Below are 21,039 nucleotides of genomic sequence, written 5' to 3'. Positions count from 1 at the left end.
TAAAAATATATACTCTCTGATTTAAAAAAGTACCGTTCATTTTTAGACGGATGACAAAGGTTTTATATTACATTACGGCACATGTGCGTAATGAGATACATTAGGTTAAATGTGTTATAAATAACTATTATTAATAATTGTATTATGGTATTCAGCCTCAAGAACTCCAGTTACCGACGAAGTACGCTTGAGTCGCACCAGCGTACCGGCGGGCAGCCCCCAAGGACCGATCGCTTTGGTGAGTGTGATACAGTAATGCACCCTGCATGATCGTGACCAGTATGATAGTACTTTATACTTAGTATTAGTAGTACTAAACAGTAGCCTTAAAATTTTCGTGTAGCGTAATCATCGATCTCCTATTAAAAAGTGGATGCACAATCAGCCGTCAAAAAACGTCCCCACTCAATGAGTGCCAAACACAACTTCTTGGCACTCAATTCAAGTACCCGCATTTGCAAAATTTAACCTTAAACTCAATTCACAAGGTTGAATTTGCTCTGAATTTAGAATTTTATTGAATATTGAACTATAATTAAAGGCCTATAGATATAATTTTCTTTACCAATAATTCTAAAACTGTCAAAGCAAAATTGGCCAGTTTTTAAGTGAAATTTTCTACATGATTGTGTGTCCTTTTATTATAAGAGGTCAATGAGCGTAATGTTCTTTTATTTCTTTCATTTGTTAATTTCAATGAGATTAAAAGCCAAATCATTGATTAACCTTAACAGTTATAAAGCGCTTCAATAGACAATTGTTAATTGTGTTGAATAGTAAATATATAAGAGTAATTCTGTTCATGCTATCCGGGATAGTCTGCAGATTTAGTTAGAAGTCCTCCACCTGCGCATCAACAGACTTCTCCTATCGCGGTATATCATAATGTAATACAACTTTTATTGATGTTAAATAAACATTTTATTTCTCTGTACATACTTAATATTTATTATTGAAGTCGAAATTTTATCCGCAGGGCGATGGAATGTATCCTCATTTTTCGCATCACCATTACCAAATGTATCAACAACACTTTCGAGCTACGCAGCACGAAAATGTGGCAACACCAACATTTTTACCAAGGTATGTATCATCATAAATGAAAAGCTGCTCGTTAAGCGATCCTAAACCCTGCAATCCTTGTATTACCTTTGACATCAAGAATAGGGATGATGACAGTTTTTTAATTTGTATATAAATTAGGAGTAATATTAAAGCAATTTTGTAAAAGTAACAGGGTCATTTATTTCGGAGCTGCAGGGATTAAAACGGTCAGATTTGCGGCACTGCCACGGATCCCTAAAAGACGCCCCATACAAAATTATATGAAATAATGACATCGTTTATTCGCTGATCGCTAGAATTTGTATGGGCGTTTAAACAAAATTACTAATATCTTTATTATTTGTGCGTTTATGGTTATATAGTTCAAATATTGAAAAATGTCACATTTTTATCTAATTACGATATTTTTATCTAATTACGATAAAAGATTTTTAAAAGATTTTGAAATTTTATAATCTTATTTATTTTGCAAATATCCAGTCAATCTTTGCTTTTTATGTACAAATTGGTTAACATTGACTTTATTTAGCTGAATGTTTCATAAAAATCAATATATTTAAAGGTTTAAATATATTGATTTTTATGAAACATTCAGGTACAGGTCACAGGGTACAGGTCTGAGAGAATAGGGATGATGACTAGGTAGTCATCATCCCTATTCTCTCAGACCGACAAAGTAATTACTTTATGTAGGACCTGCCTCGCTAGAGGTTATTATGCTCGCCACGGACCTTTATGTTTGTGAAGTTAGCTGCAGTATGAGTATGCTCATTCGTATGCCCGTTTGTTCCGTTATCAATTCATTGCGCAGTCATTTGTCACTAACTTCACAAACACAATATCTCGTGGCGGGCACGTCGTGGTGTACCCCTCTGTCAAAACTATTTGATCATGATCAAACATGTTCATACAAGCTGTGTCTATAGAATCGATGTTTAGTGAACAGTTTTTAAAATATTTAAAAACATAAGACGCCATTTTTCTTGATTAATATTGAAAATTACTGATGCGATGCGCTTCGTGTCGTACTGACTCGAGACACCGTCGTTTTCCGTGCGCTCCATCTGTATGTTATTGATTAAATTGTGTTTTTTAGCAGACTCAGGAGTGATTACAAAAAAAAAGAAAACTAATGTCAAACAAGGTTATTAATTCAAAACATTTGTTAGGACAACTTAATTAAGAAATCAAACTGTAACCAAAATATGACCCTAGAATGGCAGAGAAGGACCTTAAATGAAGTCACGCACTTGTGAACGAATGTGTGTAGGGTTAAAATTACCTTTGACTGTTAACAAACACTCCCCTTTTCCACTCAAGTCACTCTCCCCGCCTATCCCTATAAAGAATTAAACAACAAGAGATCGAACGCCCGAACGCACGAACGCCACGAGCACACGTACCGCAAGTCGTTGCAACGCGGCGATAACAGTTTGCCAAAAACGAAAAGGCTCACGTTTGTGTTTAACTTTCAGAAATGAAATAATAATATTATATTTCACAGAGGTGCGTTGGAAGCGGAGGCGTCGGAGGCGCCGACGCCGCCGCCGCTGGAGCTGCGCCGCCCGCCGCCGGCGCGGGTGCCGCGCCCCGCACACTCGCCCTCGCCTCTCGACCGACACATCTGTAAGTGCTAAACTCATAACTTTGCATAACATTCACTTTTTTTTTATTCTTTACTTTTTTGGTAATAATAGGGGAGCCCGAACGAAACTGACCACGAAATATCATAAACCGCTTGACCTACAAAATATAAATTTGGTAGGGAGGTAGTTTATAATTAGTAGACGTCGTCGCAGGCGACGCCAGTTGTTTATATATCATTTATTGATGCAGTGTACGCCGTGCGATGCGGACGCTCGCCGCCGCCCGCGCACGGCACGTCGCGCCCGCCGTCCGCGCTGCCGCCGCCCGGCCCGCCCGGCCCGCCGCACGCCTCGCAGGTGCCGCGCGAGGCCGACTCGCTGCAGATGCTGCTGAGGGTGAGTGTGCCTGGCATTCATCTAGATTCTATCTATTCTAGAGATTGTCACCTCTGGTCTTGGGTCTTGGAGAAGGTCCACCAAATGAGATTGATTACTTAAGTATCGTTTTTACCATTTATACATTTTGTATTTACCAGATTTTGAATATTATATTAAACTTTATATTGTGACTCAAATGCGATAAAATAGAAAATTCAATGTAATGCTATGTATAATGTATCTGTAATGCGATAACCGGAGCGGTAGATTATTTTTATATTCATTTAAATAGCGTACATCGGTGCCAATGCCCCATATAAAGTGATGGCCCCCAGGCCAGTTCGGATGCCCCCAAGACCTACTGCCCGGGGTGGCAAAAACTATCTGAGCTGGTTAGTCCACTTGTGACCCTGTCAATGCACGGGTCAGCCAGCGTGCGTAGCGATGAGCGTAGCGCTGACGTGTGGTGTGATGATTGCAGCGGTATCCCGTCATGTGGCAAGGGCTGCTGGCGCTGAAGAACGACTCTGCGGCGGTGCAGATGCACTTTGTGGGCGGCAACCCCGCCGTCGCCGCCGACGCGCTGTCGCGCCACTCGGACGGCTCCGCCGCCTCGCTGCTGCGCATCGCACAGCGCATGCGCCTCGAGCCGGCGCAGCTCGACCAAGTGCACCGCAAAATGAAGGTAAGGAGAACGTCACACCCTAAGATTTGCTTGCATATTCAAACTAAAAGATAGTTAATATCAAAAGTATATTTATATAATGAAATTGAATTTAACAAAAAACAAGAATTTATAATTTCAATTTCATCTATTTTTATTTTTTACCATACAGTTACAGCTTGGGTTCGAAGTTGTTTTCATCATTTATCATTTTGGTGTTTGATTCTGTAGCTGGAAAACGAACACTGCATCCTGCTGGCGCTGCCGTGCGGGCGCGACCACATGGACGTGCTGCAGCAGTCCACCAACCTCACGGCGGGCTTCATCACCTACCTGCAGCGCAAGCAGGCCGCCGGCATCGTCAACGTGGCGCCCTCGCCCGGCCACCACCAGGTGAGCGACATACTGCGGGCGGTGAGCCGCGGGGCTCCAGGACTGACACCATTGGATGTCCCACTTTTAGGACTGAGGCCTAGTATCTATTGAGATGAGGCTTCAGTCCCAAAATTGGGTTGTAAAAACATGATCAGGGGAGCAAGATGAGACGAGCACTGAGTGCCTTGGTCAAGGAGGCCCATACCCCTATTCGAATTTTCATCTGGCTTCAGATGACCTACCTGCTATTCTCTTTAACAGTGTTAGAGCTTTTTGTTACTGATCATTCGTGTATTTTTGCTGCAAGCAGCATGGCTGTTCTAGCAGCAGTATTTCAGGTACCAAGGATTCGGGTGATGTACAGACACATGAGATTTAACACTTATGCCTCAGGATTACTTTCTGTCAACTGTTACTATATAAAAGTCGCATTCACCCGCATGTTACCCGTTCCTGTAGGAATATGGGGATAAAATATAGCATAATTATGTTCATCGGGGTTAATGTAGATTTGCAAATAAACAAGAAAATCTTTTCTCTTCATAGTTAGTATAGATGTTGAGATGCTCTACTTATTCTAGTATTCTTTTTCAGTCTATATACACGGTTCACATATTCCCGTCCTGCGACTTCGCCAACGAGAATTTGAACCGCATCGCGCCTGACCTCATGCATCGCGTCGCCAACATCGCACACCTGCTCATCGTCATCGCCACCGCTCTTGGCTGAGCGCCAGAGCACGTGAGCGCTTGAGCACCTGAGCGCCTGAGCAAGTGAGCGATTCTCGTATTGCGCGCATCGGATTCGACGTCTTTCCTGTATTGGAGCAACTCGACATGTGACTCATTGTTTACCCGATATTGACTGTTAGAAAAATGTTTTTTAAAAAAATGTAAATATATCCAGGTTGTGAAAGTTAATTTTTACTATTATCTAGGCTGCACCGGCGTCCGGCCGGCGCAGCCCCCTCGGAACGGTTCGCTAGTGGAGTGAGTGTCTCGGGAATTGGTCGGACTACCTCGCGACAGGACGCTGTAGTGTAACGTTAGCGTATTTATTGTTACGGTCACCTATTTAAGAGTTTAGCGTAAGACGTAGCTTTGTAAAGTACTTTTGTTACGGTCGACTGGGCTCGGCCTCGTTCGGAGTTTAATTGTAAAGGCGAAATGAGACGATAGAGTATGATCGATTTTGGGTTCTGATTAGGTGAGCGGCGATCTATCGAGCATTTTTATTGTTAGTGTAAATTGTTATTTTGTTTTAAGCCTAGAATCTAAACTAATTTAAACAATGTAAATACCGAATCTATCCATACTAAAAATTCGATTTACTCGCTTAGATCATTACGGTAGGTAATGAAAGACTATAACTTGGTCGAATGTCGTTTTATAGGAAACGGTTATGATGTAAAAGAACGATTAATCATGAAGAGGAACTCATAAAACGATTAATACACGTGGAAAAAATAAACTGTGATTCTGTCTTATAATGTAAGCTTATAGGTAGTCTTATAAAGCGTACTTGTACTTGAGCAACGGCGTGCGGTGCGCCTTTGTACGGAACAGGCGCGTTGCAACTGCGTTACGTTACGTTACGTTCCCATTTAATATTAGGTCACGTTAGGATAACTGAGAGAGACTGGCTTTAGTCTAGTGACATTTGCTGCTTACGGCGTTTGTGTGTAACACGTCTTAGGTTATACACACACCACCTGTTAATCATTTCATTTTAATAAAAAAGTATAATAGCGCTTTATACCCTCGATCACAGTAAACTACTGTTTATGGAACTGAGTATACACTGGAAATGAATAAGATTGTGTACATATAGTCGTGGCGCTCTGTAACAGACGAACATTTTGTAAAAATAAAGATATAGTATAAATAACTAAATTTTCTAAAGGCAAATAAGTCCCCAGGATAGTATACGTTACAGGCACAGGCAAAACAAATTGGGGTCTATGATATAACATTTGTATAACAGGTTGCTTGATCAGAATACATAAATCTAAATATCAAAACAACACTAGAAGAAATATGTTTTTTTGTATTTATATGCTAAATATTCCCAATTTCAGTAAAGTTCTATACATAAATGTTTAATTTTGTGACGGAGCGCCATTTAACTTTACTTTTGTAAAGGTCTGGTAATTTCGTAACTTTCGGATCCATTTGACAGCTCCAAATAAATGTCAAAACTCTCAGTTTGACAACTATAACAGAATGAATTTGCTATCAAACAGAGACGATCAAGTTACACAATTGCCCCTCTGTTTTGGAATCTTTACAAATGTAAGTGCTTGTGTACTTATAATATGTTTCCAATGGACCTACTGTGAATTGAAATGAATTCTATTAGAGGGATGCGCGCCGTTGCACACTTCTTCAACATTTAGTGTTCTCATTCCACGCGCCACCGCCTCATGCTCTTCACGTCTTGCTACAAGGTAACTGTTGTTACTTTCGTTACATGCTTTCTAAGTGACCGATTTCCTTTGACAGGTAAATTATGAAATCATGGAAAAAATAATGGTAATTTTTTTCAATAACAGTTTTTTTATTTTACACGACCGACTTGACGGAGATGTGCCTTTACACAGCCAATCAGCGGTCAGAAACGTCCCCACTCAAGAATTTGTGTTTGGCACTCACCAAACACAAATTCTTGGAACTCAATTCAAGTAGTCGCATTTGCAAATTCAACCTTAAACTCAATCCTTAATGTTAAATTTGCTGTGAATTTGGGATTTTATTGAATATTGGACTATATTTAAAGGTCTTTAGGTATAATTTTCTTTACCAATAATTCTAAAACTGCCAAAGCATAATTGGCCAGTTTTTAAGTGCCGTTTTTCTACATGATTGTGCGTCCGTATAACTCAAGCAAATGTTTTTTCAAGAGACATGCAAAATATTTTTGACAATACTTTAAAGAACTTAAATTTCCAGTCTACCTGGTTCGCTGCACTTTCTTTAGCAGGTACTAATGCTCCCATTTAAATAGTGCAGTCAAAACACGACGCCGTCTCATAAACTCACTATTCGATGTTGGCTATTGAAGCAAATCGCTCATATGGAAATGACATGTAACTAAAAATAAATATTTTTCACAAACTAACAATATTGTACTTCTCATAAGTGTTGCTTGTCTGCATCGAGTTCAGCTAACGCTTCAGCGATACATAATAACAACCCGGCGATATATTCTCACTACTTGTACGTGTTTGGTTCGTCGTTCGCATTGTGTGTTTAGATAATGGTGCGGCGGTTTCGTCGTACGAAAAACAAAGTACAAAATATTTTATGTATTGTAATTTTATATGTACGATATAGAAATAACAACACAGGTAACGTGTATATTCTTTTTAAGGATTAATATATGTATAGGTGTATAAATGTTATAATATTATGTTTGGTCATGTTTCCGTCGCAAACAATTCTCGATTTAGCGAGGAACACTAACGAACTGTCACTTCGTCCATTAATTTTAAAACATAATTTTATTAGTGAATGGATGCCCGTAATGTACACTTATTTGATTACCTTATGAAGGGAGTCGATGTAAATAAGTCTTCAGTAAAAATAGCGATACAGTATTTAGTCTTGAGATAAATTAATAATAGGCCAACGCATGAGAATTAAAAAAAGAAATATTTATTACATTTATTACGGTCAAATCGGTATTTACTATCTTTTCTTGGGGATGTGATTATTTTTTGGCAATAACAAATATTAATATATATCGCTATATTGTAATAAGACATTGCCAATTAGTAATTACATCGTTTATAACTTCTACGTCAAGATGTCAATTAATATGTATTTAAATGAAAACTTCCAAGTTCGAGGCGAGGATATTAATTTTAAGTGTATCGTATTATTTGTATCCTTACGGTACTGCAGACTTAACAGGTATCACGTTTGCGAGAAGTATAATATAGTTTCGTTTGGTACATCACAGTTAGTATACGCGTCGCCGGCTCGTGGCTCGTGGCTCGCGGCTCGCGGCTCGCGGCTCGTGGCTCGTGGCTGTAGCATGGGGTGGCGGCGCTCGGGCGCGCGCGTCGCGGCGGCCGCTGTTGTCCGTGTGCGAGTTGATAGAGTTAACTATAATATGTAAAATTAACATTTGATCTCAAGTGTGCAGCAAAAGTGAACGTGATGACTAGACTGTTATATTGCAACAGCGGCGACCGCGGGCGCCGCCTCCGTTTGGGTTAATTATAGTAAAATATAAGAATATAAAAAATATTGTGATCATATTTCTACTATAAGTTTAAATTGCTAGGACATAGAGGTAACTGTATATTTTGTACATATTGAAAATAGTATTGTATCTTTACTTCCCTTTATCCAAAAACCCAGACTCCTGCGTGTTATGTACCTCCTACCTACCAATACTATTAAAAAAAAATAATACATAAACAGCTGTGTTTTTATTTCTTACCAATACATCATTATCCATCATCATCATCATATCAGCCGATGGACATCCACTGCAGGACATAGGCCTTTTGTAGGGACTTCCAAACATCACGATACTGAGCCGCCTGCATTTAGCGAATCCCTGCGACTTGATGCTTGATGTCGTCAGTACACCCTGGGTCGAGCAAGACTGCGCTTTCTAGTGCTGGGTTGCCATTCCAGAACCTTTGGAACCCAACGTCCACCGGGTCTTCGATCTATTTACCCCGCCCATTAAAACTTCAGCTACGCGACTCATTGAGCTATGTTTAGTGACTAGTTACGTTTCGTACAAACGTCATTCTTAGTAGAGTAGTACATACTTCAAATGCAGGTACTTTATTATGAACTAGAAATATGAAAGGGGAATGCCCATCCCCGGCCCAGGCCTACCCTTACCGCCCCGGAACCATCTTGTACCGAATCGTAAATCTATGCCCGGAACTTATTTATATCTAAAAAAATCTTGATCGTTCTTGAGTAATAATGAAATCATTACTCAAGTAATTCTGGTTATGATCATAAAAATAGTCTTGGGCCAGCGTAGTGGACTATTGGTCTAACCCCTCTTATTCTGAGAGGAGTCTCAAGCTCAGCAGTGACCCAAATATGGGTTGATAAGGTGAAATAAATATGTACAAATGTTTTTTAAAAATCTATTTTAATTAATATACTCATTCTGTTAGTATAATTATATTTTAGAGAACATGATATTTACGTTTTTTTTATATATTTTATAGACGTTTATTGTCGACTTTTAAATGCATTTTGGGAATTACATAAATCTGCATAGGTACGTACTTAAGTATGCAGCAGTCGTTGAGTAAGTATACGTATACTTACATTATCACAAAGTAAGGAGTAATGTAGGTACATATTTTTAAAATAATAAACTATTTAACATCTACAAAGATAATAATATTATAAGTCTACAAAGATAACCAAATACATCTATTTATTACTATAATATGTTTATAATAGACTACATAAAATACTTTAATAAATAATTATTTTATCTATAATTAATAATTGTCATTCTGATATTTTACGTATGTACGAATAAACTAAACTATCTACTTAACTAACTTCATTGTAATGGCATATTAGTAATAACAAATATTCTTTTTATTAAATTAACTAGGCATTATTATGTCCAAATTAGGTACTTCTACTGAAACTTAACTCTAGGCTTTTAACACCCTTGCTTCATCATTAGGTCTGCAAGTTTAAAAACTCTAAGCCAGCTACAAGGATCAATCGGCTGTTGGCCGCTAGATGTCGCAGCCGCTGTCTCGCCGTTGGGCGTGCGTTCCACATTCTCCTGTGACGGTGATTTGCTGCTAGCTTTCTGCTTACCGGGAGATTTGCTGATCGCGGGTGAAGTCATTCTGAAAGACGCAAATATTAACTTTTTACTAACTGGACCAGAAACTAAATACGGTATATCTACTTCGTACGAAATAACTTGACACCTGACTATTAACACAACCAAAGAAACAGTACAAATATCATTCGAGCCAGGTTTCAAGTTAATCCGCACGAACTGTGTATTGAGCCTATTTCCTAGGAAAATTTAAAAAAATCCGTTAGGGGGAGCACCGGTGGGGGGTAAATATAAAGCTTTAGCTTTTAGCGATGTCTGTTCTGTGGTAAATATCGTCGCTTGACTCATGATTGCCGAATATGTCCATAAATAAATAGTACCTACCTACTCTGTGCTGCCGAAATATTGTAAACGATAGTTTTAACGTAAGCGACCATTTTTGTTCATCGGACATTTTCAAGGGTAAGGGATCGAACCATTTAAACTTTTTGTGCATTAGAAATAGTTTTATTATTTAGAAAAATCTTAATTCCTAATTTAATTATTCTAAAATTAAATGTACTTGATAGCACAATACTATAATCCTGTGGTCGAATTGAATTTCTATTGAAAATAACGGAAAAATATAGTACCATTGATGTACAATTATGTGTTTAACCAAAATTCTGGTTAAGCAGCCGTTAGAATAGAATTGACTTTCGAAAACATGAAAGTCTATCTTAATAATTCATAGCCAAATAATGTTGTAAGACGTGGATAGGTACATTTCAAGTTGAATCATTGAGATAGATGGGTAAACTAGTTCCTTTAGTATTTCGCCTCAGCCCTCAGGTCTATTGTGTCACAAGTAGGCCATTTTACTGTGACGGTTTTATATTACTTACTTGCTCATTTTAGCAAGCCTAGCTCAGCAGGCAGAGTAATTCATTTCGTTTTAATCTAATAATCTCAAATGTGGTGATTTTTTTTACAAACGATTGGAACCTTGATCTCTTATTTCACAGATCGTTACATAATATGACTATGTTTAGGTTCAAAGCAATTCAATTTATTATGCTTACGTACTCAATACGTACCTATATGGAACACGGTTGGATCATAGCCAATAGAGCTATCAATTGGTAACAAATTGTATGATACGAGTAGACGGCCGTGGCCTACATTGCACAATCATTTTGATAAATAAATTGTGTTTTAACACCCCGATATGTTGACAAAAGCCATGCTAAGTTGTTTAATTCTCGAAGATCAAAAAAATCATCTAATAATTCTCTGAATAAGTTAGTAGATAGTAGTTATGTAGGTACCTACCTACTATAAATAAAAACAACGATGGTTATGTGATCGGTCTAGGTACAGTAGAGTACCTACTCGTATGTAAGTAGGTGCATTGCTAGAATGCTAGCTATAATAACTATTTAGATAAAAAATAATTAATTTAAATTACTTGCTTTCAATGTAATAATGTAGGTAATTTTAAGTAGATACGTAATAAATTAATTCATTCCCAAATCCAAAGACAATTAAATTAGGTAGCGAAATCAAATACGTTGCTCAGTGAACGTCGCATAAGCCCACTCTTGTACTGATAATAATTTGTTATAATACAACAAAACCTAAACTTCCCACGTGTGGAAACCTCAGACCTTTCTGTTTCTAACATTGAAGAAAAGACAAAAGTTCCGCTTTGCTCTCTTCGTCCCTGTTTTTCTCTTTCTTTCCTAATGACTCTATGCTTGCTAGTTTCAATAGTTTCGTTAGGTGCCTCTCACCTAACGATTTGATACAAATGTGCAAAAGAAATGCGTATACTACTTAACAAGATATTATGTTACTAACGTATTTAAGGATTACTCTACTAGAGATAATATTGTAGGGGAAACCCGGGAAAATTGAACACCTTAGGCAAAGTGAATACCTTTAATAATTTCAAAACAAAGCGTCCCACTGCTTTCGACGCATGCCACCTGACCCAAACCCTTTAGTCTTTTATTATAAACTGCTTTGCCATACCGTCACAATCGGCCGCCATACAAAGACATAAGTCTATTGAATTTACTTGTTGCTATTCAAACTGTACATGTTGACACTGTATGATGACGTCAAACATATTACGTCACGTACGCCGTTATGCAAGATACTCGTACACACTCACTTGCTCACTATAAATTATTTGGATCTGCAACACGTGGACGAGATAATGTGTCAAGTAGGTTATATAAATAGAGCTTAATTTACGTACAATAATATATATGTATAGTTTACGTACAATAATATCTAGAGGCGTATTAATTTGGTATAATCAATGACCACAAAAACTTTGATGTCATCAAAATATTATGCAGAGGTAAGATTTGTAATTTTGTATTTAACGAATAAACTCAAAAAGTGCTTGACCGATTTGATTTTTTTTTTCATATAGAGGAAGCTACATTATCAGGGAGTAACATAGGATATACTATTTTTTTCCTTACATGGCAAAAAAGGTAAACAAAGATCCGTCGTCACGACATTCACATATTTCTCACAAACCGTCCGTTTAAACTAAATCATTTATATACACATCACTTCATTTAACGCGCACACCGCGAATTACATAAAAACTGCTTGTAATTAACTATTATATCACATTTATTTCACTAAAAACGAAATCACAACAAGTTTTATTTCTACAGATTAACGAAAATGTTGCGAATTTGACATTTCGTAATGCTAGATTGTCTATGAATTGAAGAGACGGGAAAGATACATGAAATTATAACTTGTCGATAATTATGTACATATTTTTTAATTTTAATATTTGTGTCCTTTGTGGCTTATAAATAAAATAAATGTGTATCTTTATTAACACAGCACCAAAGAATATATTATACTCCATGGAGAAGAAGTAAATCTACATACATGAAAACGTTGGACATAGCAGCGACATTATTTCCGCATACGAATATTTTTTCATAAAGTCAGTGGCAATTTTAAATGGAGATTTTTGATTTTAAAATAGTTGAAGGACCTAATTGAGAAAAAACAAATAATAATTTAAAAAAATATATACAACCGACTTCACAATATTATCGTACCCACGAAATTAAAAAAGGGAAAAATAATACCATTATATTTTCTGCCAAGCCAGTGTATTCAATCTATTAATTCAAGGTGTACCCTATCGTAAAGATTTTTGTTTCTCAGACATTATTTTTGTCTGTCATGTGTTTTTTTCAGTAACGACTTAAGTCAACATCAGACGGGCTTGGCAGCGACTTCAAAATGATCAATAAGTAGAAAATATAATAATGTTATCTTTCCCTTTTTAGTTTCGTGGGTACGTTAACATTTTGAAGTCGGTTGTATTTTTTCATATTTTTTTTTTTTATATTTTTAATATACCTAATAAATAAATCAATCCATATGAAATTCAACCTAAAATCCACCCATCTGAAAGTCGGAATTTTCGGTTAGTTATATTATTGTTAGTCATACACTACTCAGCAATCAGCAATAATATAACAACCAAACAACAAATAAATAACAAGACTAACAATTGCAAACGAAACAAATAAGTAATGATGATATGGAACAAACATTGACACGACCTCACTGTGAGCATGGAAGCGACAATGTGGCACTTTTTGCTCGCAGTTAACTCATCCTAAACCGAGCTTAACCGATCGCGGCGCGAGTGCTCCCGAATGTTTGTAATTATATAGCACGATCAAAAATTATTAAAAAACCGATAAACCGATTCTTCAACCACTTGCAAATTTTTTAAATTAAGAATAAAGAAAACAATACACAAATACGACTTGAATATTATGATTGCTGGATCAGAAAAATAAATAAAAGATTTGAAATACTAATGGAAAAAAATTTATTACTTTTGTTTCGCAACATGGTGAGATTTTTATTTTTCTGGTATACGTAAATCGTGATAGTCAGAGTTATTAGGATATTATATAAAGAAGTTTGAGAGATAGTGATGTACAAGGGGCCGAAACTTTAGTACAAAGGTTTTTTAATATATGACATTATGCGGTAATAAATTTAGTAGGTTCTAGAGCTAGAAAAATGTTACGAATTATAATTAGAGACAGACAGTAAGTGTACATTAATTCCAATTATGTTCTACATAGTCATTTGGACTATAAATAGTGGTGTATAACCAAGGTAAAAAAAGAAAGAAATAATAATCTTTAATTCAATAGAAAAATATTTTTGTCGCTTTTTTGTTTTTCTTAATTGTTTTCTTCAACAATTTAAAAATTAAAAATTTCCATTATAAATTGCCACTGACTTTATTTCAAAAATATTCGTATGCGGAAATAATGTCGCTACTATATCCAACAAAATGAAATGAAATGTTAATGTTTTTTAACTTTTGTAACTTTTGTATCTTTTGTAATTTTTAAAAATGTAAACTGTAAAATTTTTGTAATTTATGTACTTGGAAATAAAGGCTATATTATTATTATTATTATTATTATTATTACTATATCCAACATTTTCATGTATTTCATGATTCACTTCTTCTCCTTGGTGTATATATTCTTAAAATGATATTTAATTTCCTAAAATGCACACAACTGAAAAGTTGGAAAACGAAACGAATATGGAACGTATTCGTTTTTTAAGATGACGTATAGTAACGGATATTTTAGTTTAGTTATTTCAGATATAACGATACCTACTTGATATCGTTACGATGCCCGCGGTTAACTTCTCAACCCTACTGATTGTCTTTGGTTCATAGTCAGCCATTATTGTTGTTTAAAATTGTCATCTAAGAAAATTTCAAGTATACATATTATTACCGTATTCCCACGCACATGGGAGCTACGCGGGTGAAACCATTAGTTTCTGTTAGTACTTATATAATAACTTTGTTATGGCCCGTGTTAATCTTAGATTTATAGGTACATTTCTTGACTTTGTGCTTTATTAAATGTGTAAAATATTTAAAGCATATTAATAATTATCCAAAGTAGGTCTGTTTCAGAAAATCAAAACCGAAGTTATTGTAATAATTTGAATTAATTTTTCGGCCTTTTATTTTGATACTGGTTTATCAACAATATTACATCGACACAAGAGGTACCTACATTACATCACGATCTTGTTTTTTGAGTTTGTGAAAAATTGCGACTAATCAAATGAGTGTATTACGTACTACGAGTATAACATGTGACAAAATAATATTATACAAAAGTATGTCAATGACCAAGCGCAGTGGGCGGGTGATCTTCTTTGACCTACTTACGGTTTGGTATATTTGGTAGCTATACAACAGTGTTGGTGCTGATGTCACACAAAATGTGCAACTTGCTGATTTGCAGCACTTTGCAGGCAATTAAAAATGCGGCCAATGTAACATTACAATTTACAATAGGTAGGTACAGAGGGACGCTTACAAGGTTCTTAACTAGGGTAGGGTATATTTACAAAATGGAAAATTCTTTCTATATTACGAAATCAGTCCCTAAGGGTAGGCATTGCATTTTTGCTATGCACGTCACTGTATAGTATAAATATCAACAATCTATTTGAACGGCACACTACAGGGCCTGGTGGTCTCCCTCCTTATTCGAGAAGGGATTGGGAGTCTACTTGACTATTACTATCTTAATATTATCATGTTAATGATAGTGACTGTGGTCGACGGCTTAACGTGATCTTTGAGGCACGGGGGTGCAACACTATCGACTTCCTAACTCAGGGCTGTTACTGAGACATTCTTTGAAGAAAGAAAACTAATGGAACTCTGTGACTTCATCATAAGAAGCCGCACAAGCTTTGCACTGCAACGAGGGCGATATATACATAAATATGTACTTTTCTACAATGATATTTTTTTATACTATAGGTAGATCGGTTATAAAATTACCGCAAAAAGTGATACGACTAAGAGCCCCCGCCTACTTACAACTTTAAAATCAAGCACAATTTAAAAGTCGTCCAACTATCGGCCAACTAAAAATTGTCAGTGAGCGGCCACCCTAATAGGCTACAAAACTGTGTGCACTCATGCACAATTTTGTTTTTAATTCCATTATTTATTTATGTATATATAGTTTTTACACTTCCTGAACACACAACTCGACATTGTAGACGATATTTAAGTATTATTTGTTTAAATAATGTTCGTTGTTGACCACACATTAAGATGTGGTCCTCTTTTGAGCACCTCATTTTTCATGATTTAGTATCACATCTGACAGTATTTAACATCATTGCTTTTCTACTAATATTATAAATGTGAAAGTTTGTATGTTTGGATATTGTATTAAAATTATAATTTAGTACATAATGTTCACTAATTCACGAGAATAAAAAAATTGTGAAAATTGCGATTCGTACATGCTTTACTTAGTTATTTTGAAATTTGTCACCGAATACCTACATTTTATTATTTACTAGTTTAGTAAAACAATTAGATGTTAAAAATTTTCATAACGGTCGGTCTCCTATAATACATATATGTGAAAAATGGTCTCGTATATGTTATATGTTTTAAATAAGGTTTAGCAAAAAGTTATTTACTCACCTGAGTAAATAAAAATATTGTGTATGATTTGAAGTAGTTGAATTATTGAAGGCTTGGCGCGTATTTCAAGGTTGTAGCACTTCGCAGCTGCTAGCAGGTGCCGTGCGCGCGTCGCTACGGTCAGCGTTAGATAGCTTTTGTGTGAACCACACGATTTGTTCATGGCATTGAGACATACTGGTTTTTAACTAAACGTGAAACATTTGACCCAATCAACGTGTGTGCGGTACTGATTCTTTTCCACAGTCAACATTCAACACTGTTCGGTTATGTAGCTATCTAATTGTGATATTGTTGGTAGGTACTTAATAGTTAAAGGCTAGCTAAAACTTGACCTACGACTATTTCTCCTAACATAGAGGAGACAACTTTTAGTGGAGCTTTTTTGCTAAACATCTGAATTTTTTATAACTTTACATTGAATATTTAAAGAGTAAAAATAAGTTTTGTACTTTAGTATTACTTACACTTAAACTTCTATAGTAATACTACAAAGGAGGGAGTAATCTCTTGATCTTTAGTACTCATTTTGAAAATTCTTTTACTTCTACAAAACCGCGTTATTTATGGGTTTAATTGGTCATGTTTTATACCTCAAGGGAACTGGGAACTGGGGCATCGGCTCGTAAATGATAAAAACTTTGCGATGGTGATAACAAAAAAATACGTAACTACGTTTATTGAACTTTTTGCAGACTAGCTGTCTTTAAATCTTTTAGGGCAGTTATTAAAACGCTTTGAAATATCAACTATACGATACGATACATATCGCAGGACATACCAGGACAATGTGTTACTCGCTGCTTTAAGCCTGGTAACCTGAGATTAGATGTTAAACCTCAGGTGCATTTAGTTCTGACGACTACCTTAGTTATCCTTCAGACCGGAACACACAATAGCGGTGCTAGGTCCGACGTAGACATCACGAAATTGGCTTTCATTTTTACCTTCCAATAATACGAATTTCATATATAGAACTTGATAACAAAATTTAGATTACCAAAAATATTTTTGCAAGATCGTCCTAACCGCCGTCGCTTGAAACCACATCAATGCAGTTTGGTGGTATGTACAAGTATTGGAGCTGTTCCAGGAGTAGGTAAACTATGACAAAAACTAGCTTTTTCGAGTAAACTATGACAAAGAACTAATAAAAGTTGAGTTAGTTAAGGAAAATTCAAATTTCGAGCATGAATGTAGTATGATCTAGTAAAATGTCACGTTATCCTATTTATAATCGCAGCACGTACAGAATCGACCGAACACTCCAGGTCAGTGACCCCAATCCTCTGCGACTCTGCGAAACCTTAACGCAATGCGGCGGACCCTTCTTATGTAATAGAAATTTAAAGAAATTATTAAAAAAAAATCTCATATTAACCAGGACGGCTTCTGCTTTGAATTATACGCTATTATAGACACGGTAGATTTCTAATGCACTTTTAACACTGACGATTCCACAATGATTTCAACTAAGTTTTCAATGAAATTCATAAATAACAATAAAAATACGCATGAACGGATCCTCTGGTTTCGAAGTCGGTTAAAAAGTATGCATGTCACAATTTCCGCATTGTCAAGATAAAAATTATAGGTCAGTAATACACGCACGCAAATTAATAACATCAGCTATGTACTGTGTACTGATGACCTAGTTACAGCATCGAAGGATTAGTTGCAGGAAAAGGGTTATAAACTGTTACGTAACTTATTTATATATTTATATTAGTTTACCTTATGTTTTTCTGTCACCAACACCACGATTTCACCAGTAAAATGATTGCGGCAAAACAAATAAGTTTTCAGTCTGAATTACAAGAGACGCGCGCTCGGGGTGCTTATAGGGGTAACTCTGTCGCCAACATATACCTAATGCTCTACTGCGCAATCCCTCTTTACAAGACGAGGTCACGGCTGCAGTTGTTATGCTACTTTAATATTTCATTTTCAGTGTATGTATGGCACATTGTTGTCTGGTTATTTTTCATTCCCATGTTTTAGTAGGTACCTACTTTTATTAGGTACCTACCTCGCTCAATTTCTAGGAACTTCTATAAGTGAATATGCGATCTGTATGTAGATGTACCTATGTAATCGGTGGCGTGCATAAGGTTGTCGATCAGGGTATGCACTTATAAGGCAAATTACCGAAATTAGTTAAATCTGCATTAACAAATTATTTTTTAGGGTATGCAGTCCTTTAATGTATGTACGAAGTAAACGCCAATGTATGTAATAAAATAGGTATAGGTAGGTAGGTTCTAGTACTGTCAAGCATGGTCTAAATTAGGTACATCGTTTTTTTTTTATTTTTTTATTCAATGACTAGTTACCTCTTGACTGCGATCTCACTTGATGTTAAGTGACAATGCAATCTAAGATGGAAGCGGATTATCCGTTACCTTGGAAGAGGTACAAGTTTATTCTACTTATACCATAGACGGTATCCTAAGTTTTGTTTAACAGTTATTATTTTTAAAATATATAAATAGTGACTACATAATTATATTGTAAACCTTAAAAAACTAAGATAACTTCAGATCTAATTAAGTGGCCTTTACTTTAGTCCTACTAAGCTTTAATAAACAATATTTATCTCTTCTAAATAATTCCGCTACTACTATCATCCTGCGTCATCGGTCATCTACGTGAGACATCACTCATCAGCCAAAGGCTTTTGTTTATTAAAAAACTAATCTCTTCAGCTTTAAACTAACGCCATCTAGTGTCTAGTGGTCATTTGCTTTCATAATGCATTTAACGCCATCTATTACGATTTTTCATTATCATTTTGTACTACATATAACAGATGGTTTTCCTTTTTCCTCGTTTCGTTCTCTTTATCTCGAACATTGTAATGTTGATGTGATCAACATTATATAGGTGGCGTTTTCAGAATTTAAATTAATAAGCATTTTTAAGCTTTTCAAGAAGTTTCAATTATTTATATTTTAATTACTTACCTATTATTTAATCTGATTAGATTTAATAGTGAATGTTTAATTTGCATCAACAAAGTTGAGAAATTGGAAAAAATATTCATGTGATACGAATTTGTTAAAATTAATTTATTCTTACAATATCAGTTAGAAGACCATTAAGTAATGTTTAGATATTATTTTCAGGTTGTATACATTATTATGCGTGGGAGAATAAACTCAACCTACTCGCATGTAGACAGTAATCTTCAGGTACTGATGGAGGATCGTTCTCGTAGGGACTATAATTTGAATTTTAAGAGGTTTGAGAACACGCTCAGGAGAGCTTAGGACGACTTTGCGCCTGATTTATAGGAGCAGGTAAGGGCGGAAAAATTCAAATTTTCCGCTTTACTACTCAATCCGCGGCGAAACTTTGAAACATTTTGCACCGGGCGGCCATAACTGCGCTTTTAGCGATAAATTAAAATTATGAGTTCTGCCATCAGCGCTACCGTACTGACATAAGTTGGTCTGGTCTAGTAAAGTTGGTCGTTTATATTGGCATAAGGATCACCGTACATTGAGAGCTAGATTACCTACGCGAGCGCACTTTTCTTTCCATGTGTGTGTGTTTTTATACATTTTGTGATTTTGGTTGTATTACGAAGTAGCTAAGTACTATTTTCGTGATGTGATAGCCCAGGGACCTTTGCCTACGATTCGGAGGGGAATTGAGCTTTTCTTTTTAACCGACATCAAAAAAAAGGTTATCAATTCGCCGGAATCTTTTTTTTATGTATGTTCACCGATTACTGATGTCAGGATCTGATGATGGGATCCTTGAGAAATCGAGGGGAACTTTCGAATATTATAGAGGCAGCTAGTGTGTTTGTTGATGTGTTCATTAAGTATTTTAAAGCACTACAATTCTATGAAGGTCAGGTGTCGATCTGATGATGGAGACGAGGGACAGTTAAAGAATCTTCTCAACGGTTTACAGTAGCTACCTTGCGTTTGGGCTTGATTAATTTGTATTGATCAGAACTTTACATCTAGATGGGTCGTGACTGTTATTAGAATAGAATAGAATAGAAATCATTTATTTGTTAACACAACACATAACTACATGATAACTTATTAGGGGTCTGGTGATGGAGACGAGGGACAGTTAAGATTTCTCAACGATTTACCATACCAGACGAAATTCCAGATGAGTTAGACCTTTGATACTATTACCAAAGTTGTGAATAGTATTGACTGCATCGGTTCACATAACAAAAATTCAATTTTTAAAGTAATAAAACTTATTATTAAATAAAGTGTGTAATACATTTATGAACTATCAAAGAAATCGCAGACAGACGAAATCAAATTTCAAGTCAGACACCTCACGCTGGAGAATAAACTCTAATATGAAATCACTGAATAGTTACGAGTAGGTACATATTACCCATACATTCAACACACATAAGATTCCTGTAGATAACGCGGGAGCCGCAATGGCGTCTGAATAAACAAATGAAAACCGCATACGAGTCGCACCGCGTTGAACCTCCCCCACCTTTGTACCCAGTCGTTGCCAGTTTGACTATAAAGGCAGATTTACATTTGTCTGACGTGACGTGACGTGACGCATCAGAACAGAAATAAATAAAAAAAAAAAAAAATAAATAAGCCGTTTATTCCATATCTAAATTTACATATCTAAATTACATTTCAAAAGTTGTT

The 21,039-nt window shown here is 36.0% G+C and overlaps 1 protein-coding gene and 1 long non-coding RNA gene across 5 annotated transcripts in view; one reads left to right on the top strand and one right to left on the bottom strand.

The window, feature by feature from the left end:
- The window catches only part of LOC112049069 (protein split ends), a 90,530-nt gene extending 82,038 nt beyond the window's left edge, over positions 1-8,492 (top strand). For all 4 annotated transcript variants that reach the window (XM_052887475.1, XM_052887473.1, XM_052887472.1 and 1 more), the window contains 7 exons: positions 156-238; positions 977-1,083; positions 2,570-2,691; positions 2,902-3,047; positions 3,511-3,714; positions 3,925-4,086; positions 4,663-8,492. In XM_052887475.1, coding sequence (XP_052743435.1) covers positions 156-238; positions 977-1,083; positions 2,570-2,691; positions 2,902-3,047; positions 3,511-3,714; positions 3,925-4,086; positions 4,663-4,797 — 959 coding nt within the window. In that variant the 3' untranslated portion in view covers positions 4,798-8,492. The remainder of the gene's footprint in view (positions 1-155; positions 239-976; positions 1,084-2,569; positions 2,692-2,901; positions 3,048-3,510; positions 3,715-3,924; positions 4,087-4,662) is intronic.
- Positions 8,493-9,173: 681 nt separating this feature from the next.
- Positions 9,174-18,385, bottom strand: LOC112049079 (uncharacterized). The gene is made up of 2 exons (XR_002887060.2): positions 18,125-18,385; positions 9,174-9,919 (listed from the first exon to the last, which is right to left on the bottom strand). It is a non-coding gene; the product is annotated as an uncharacterized LOC112049079 (long non-coding RNA).
- Between the last annotated feature and the right edge of the window lie 2,654 nt (positions 18,386-21,039).

Source organism: Bicyclus anynana, chromosome 19 (assembly GCF_947172395.1).
Source record: "Bicyclus anynana chromosome 19, ilBicAnyn1.1, whole genome shotgun sequence".
In the NCBI taxonomy this organism is placed as follows: Eukaryota; Metazoa; Arthropoda; class Insecta; order Lepidoptera; family Nymphalidae; genus Bicyclus; species Bicyclus anynana.
The sequence above is the reverse complement of the archived record's forward strand: the minus strand, read 5'-3'. Positions and strand labels throughout refer to the sequence as shown.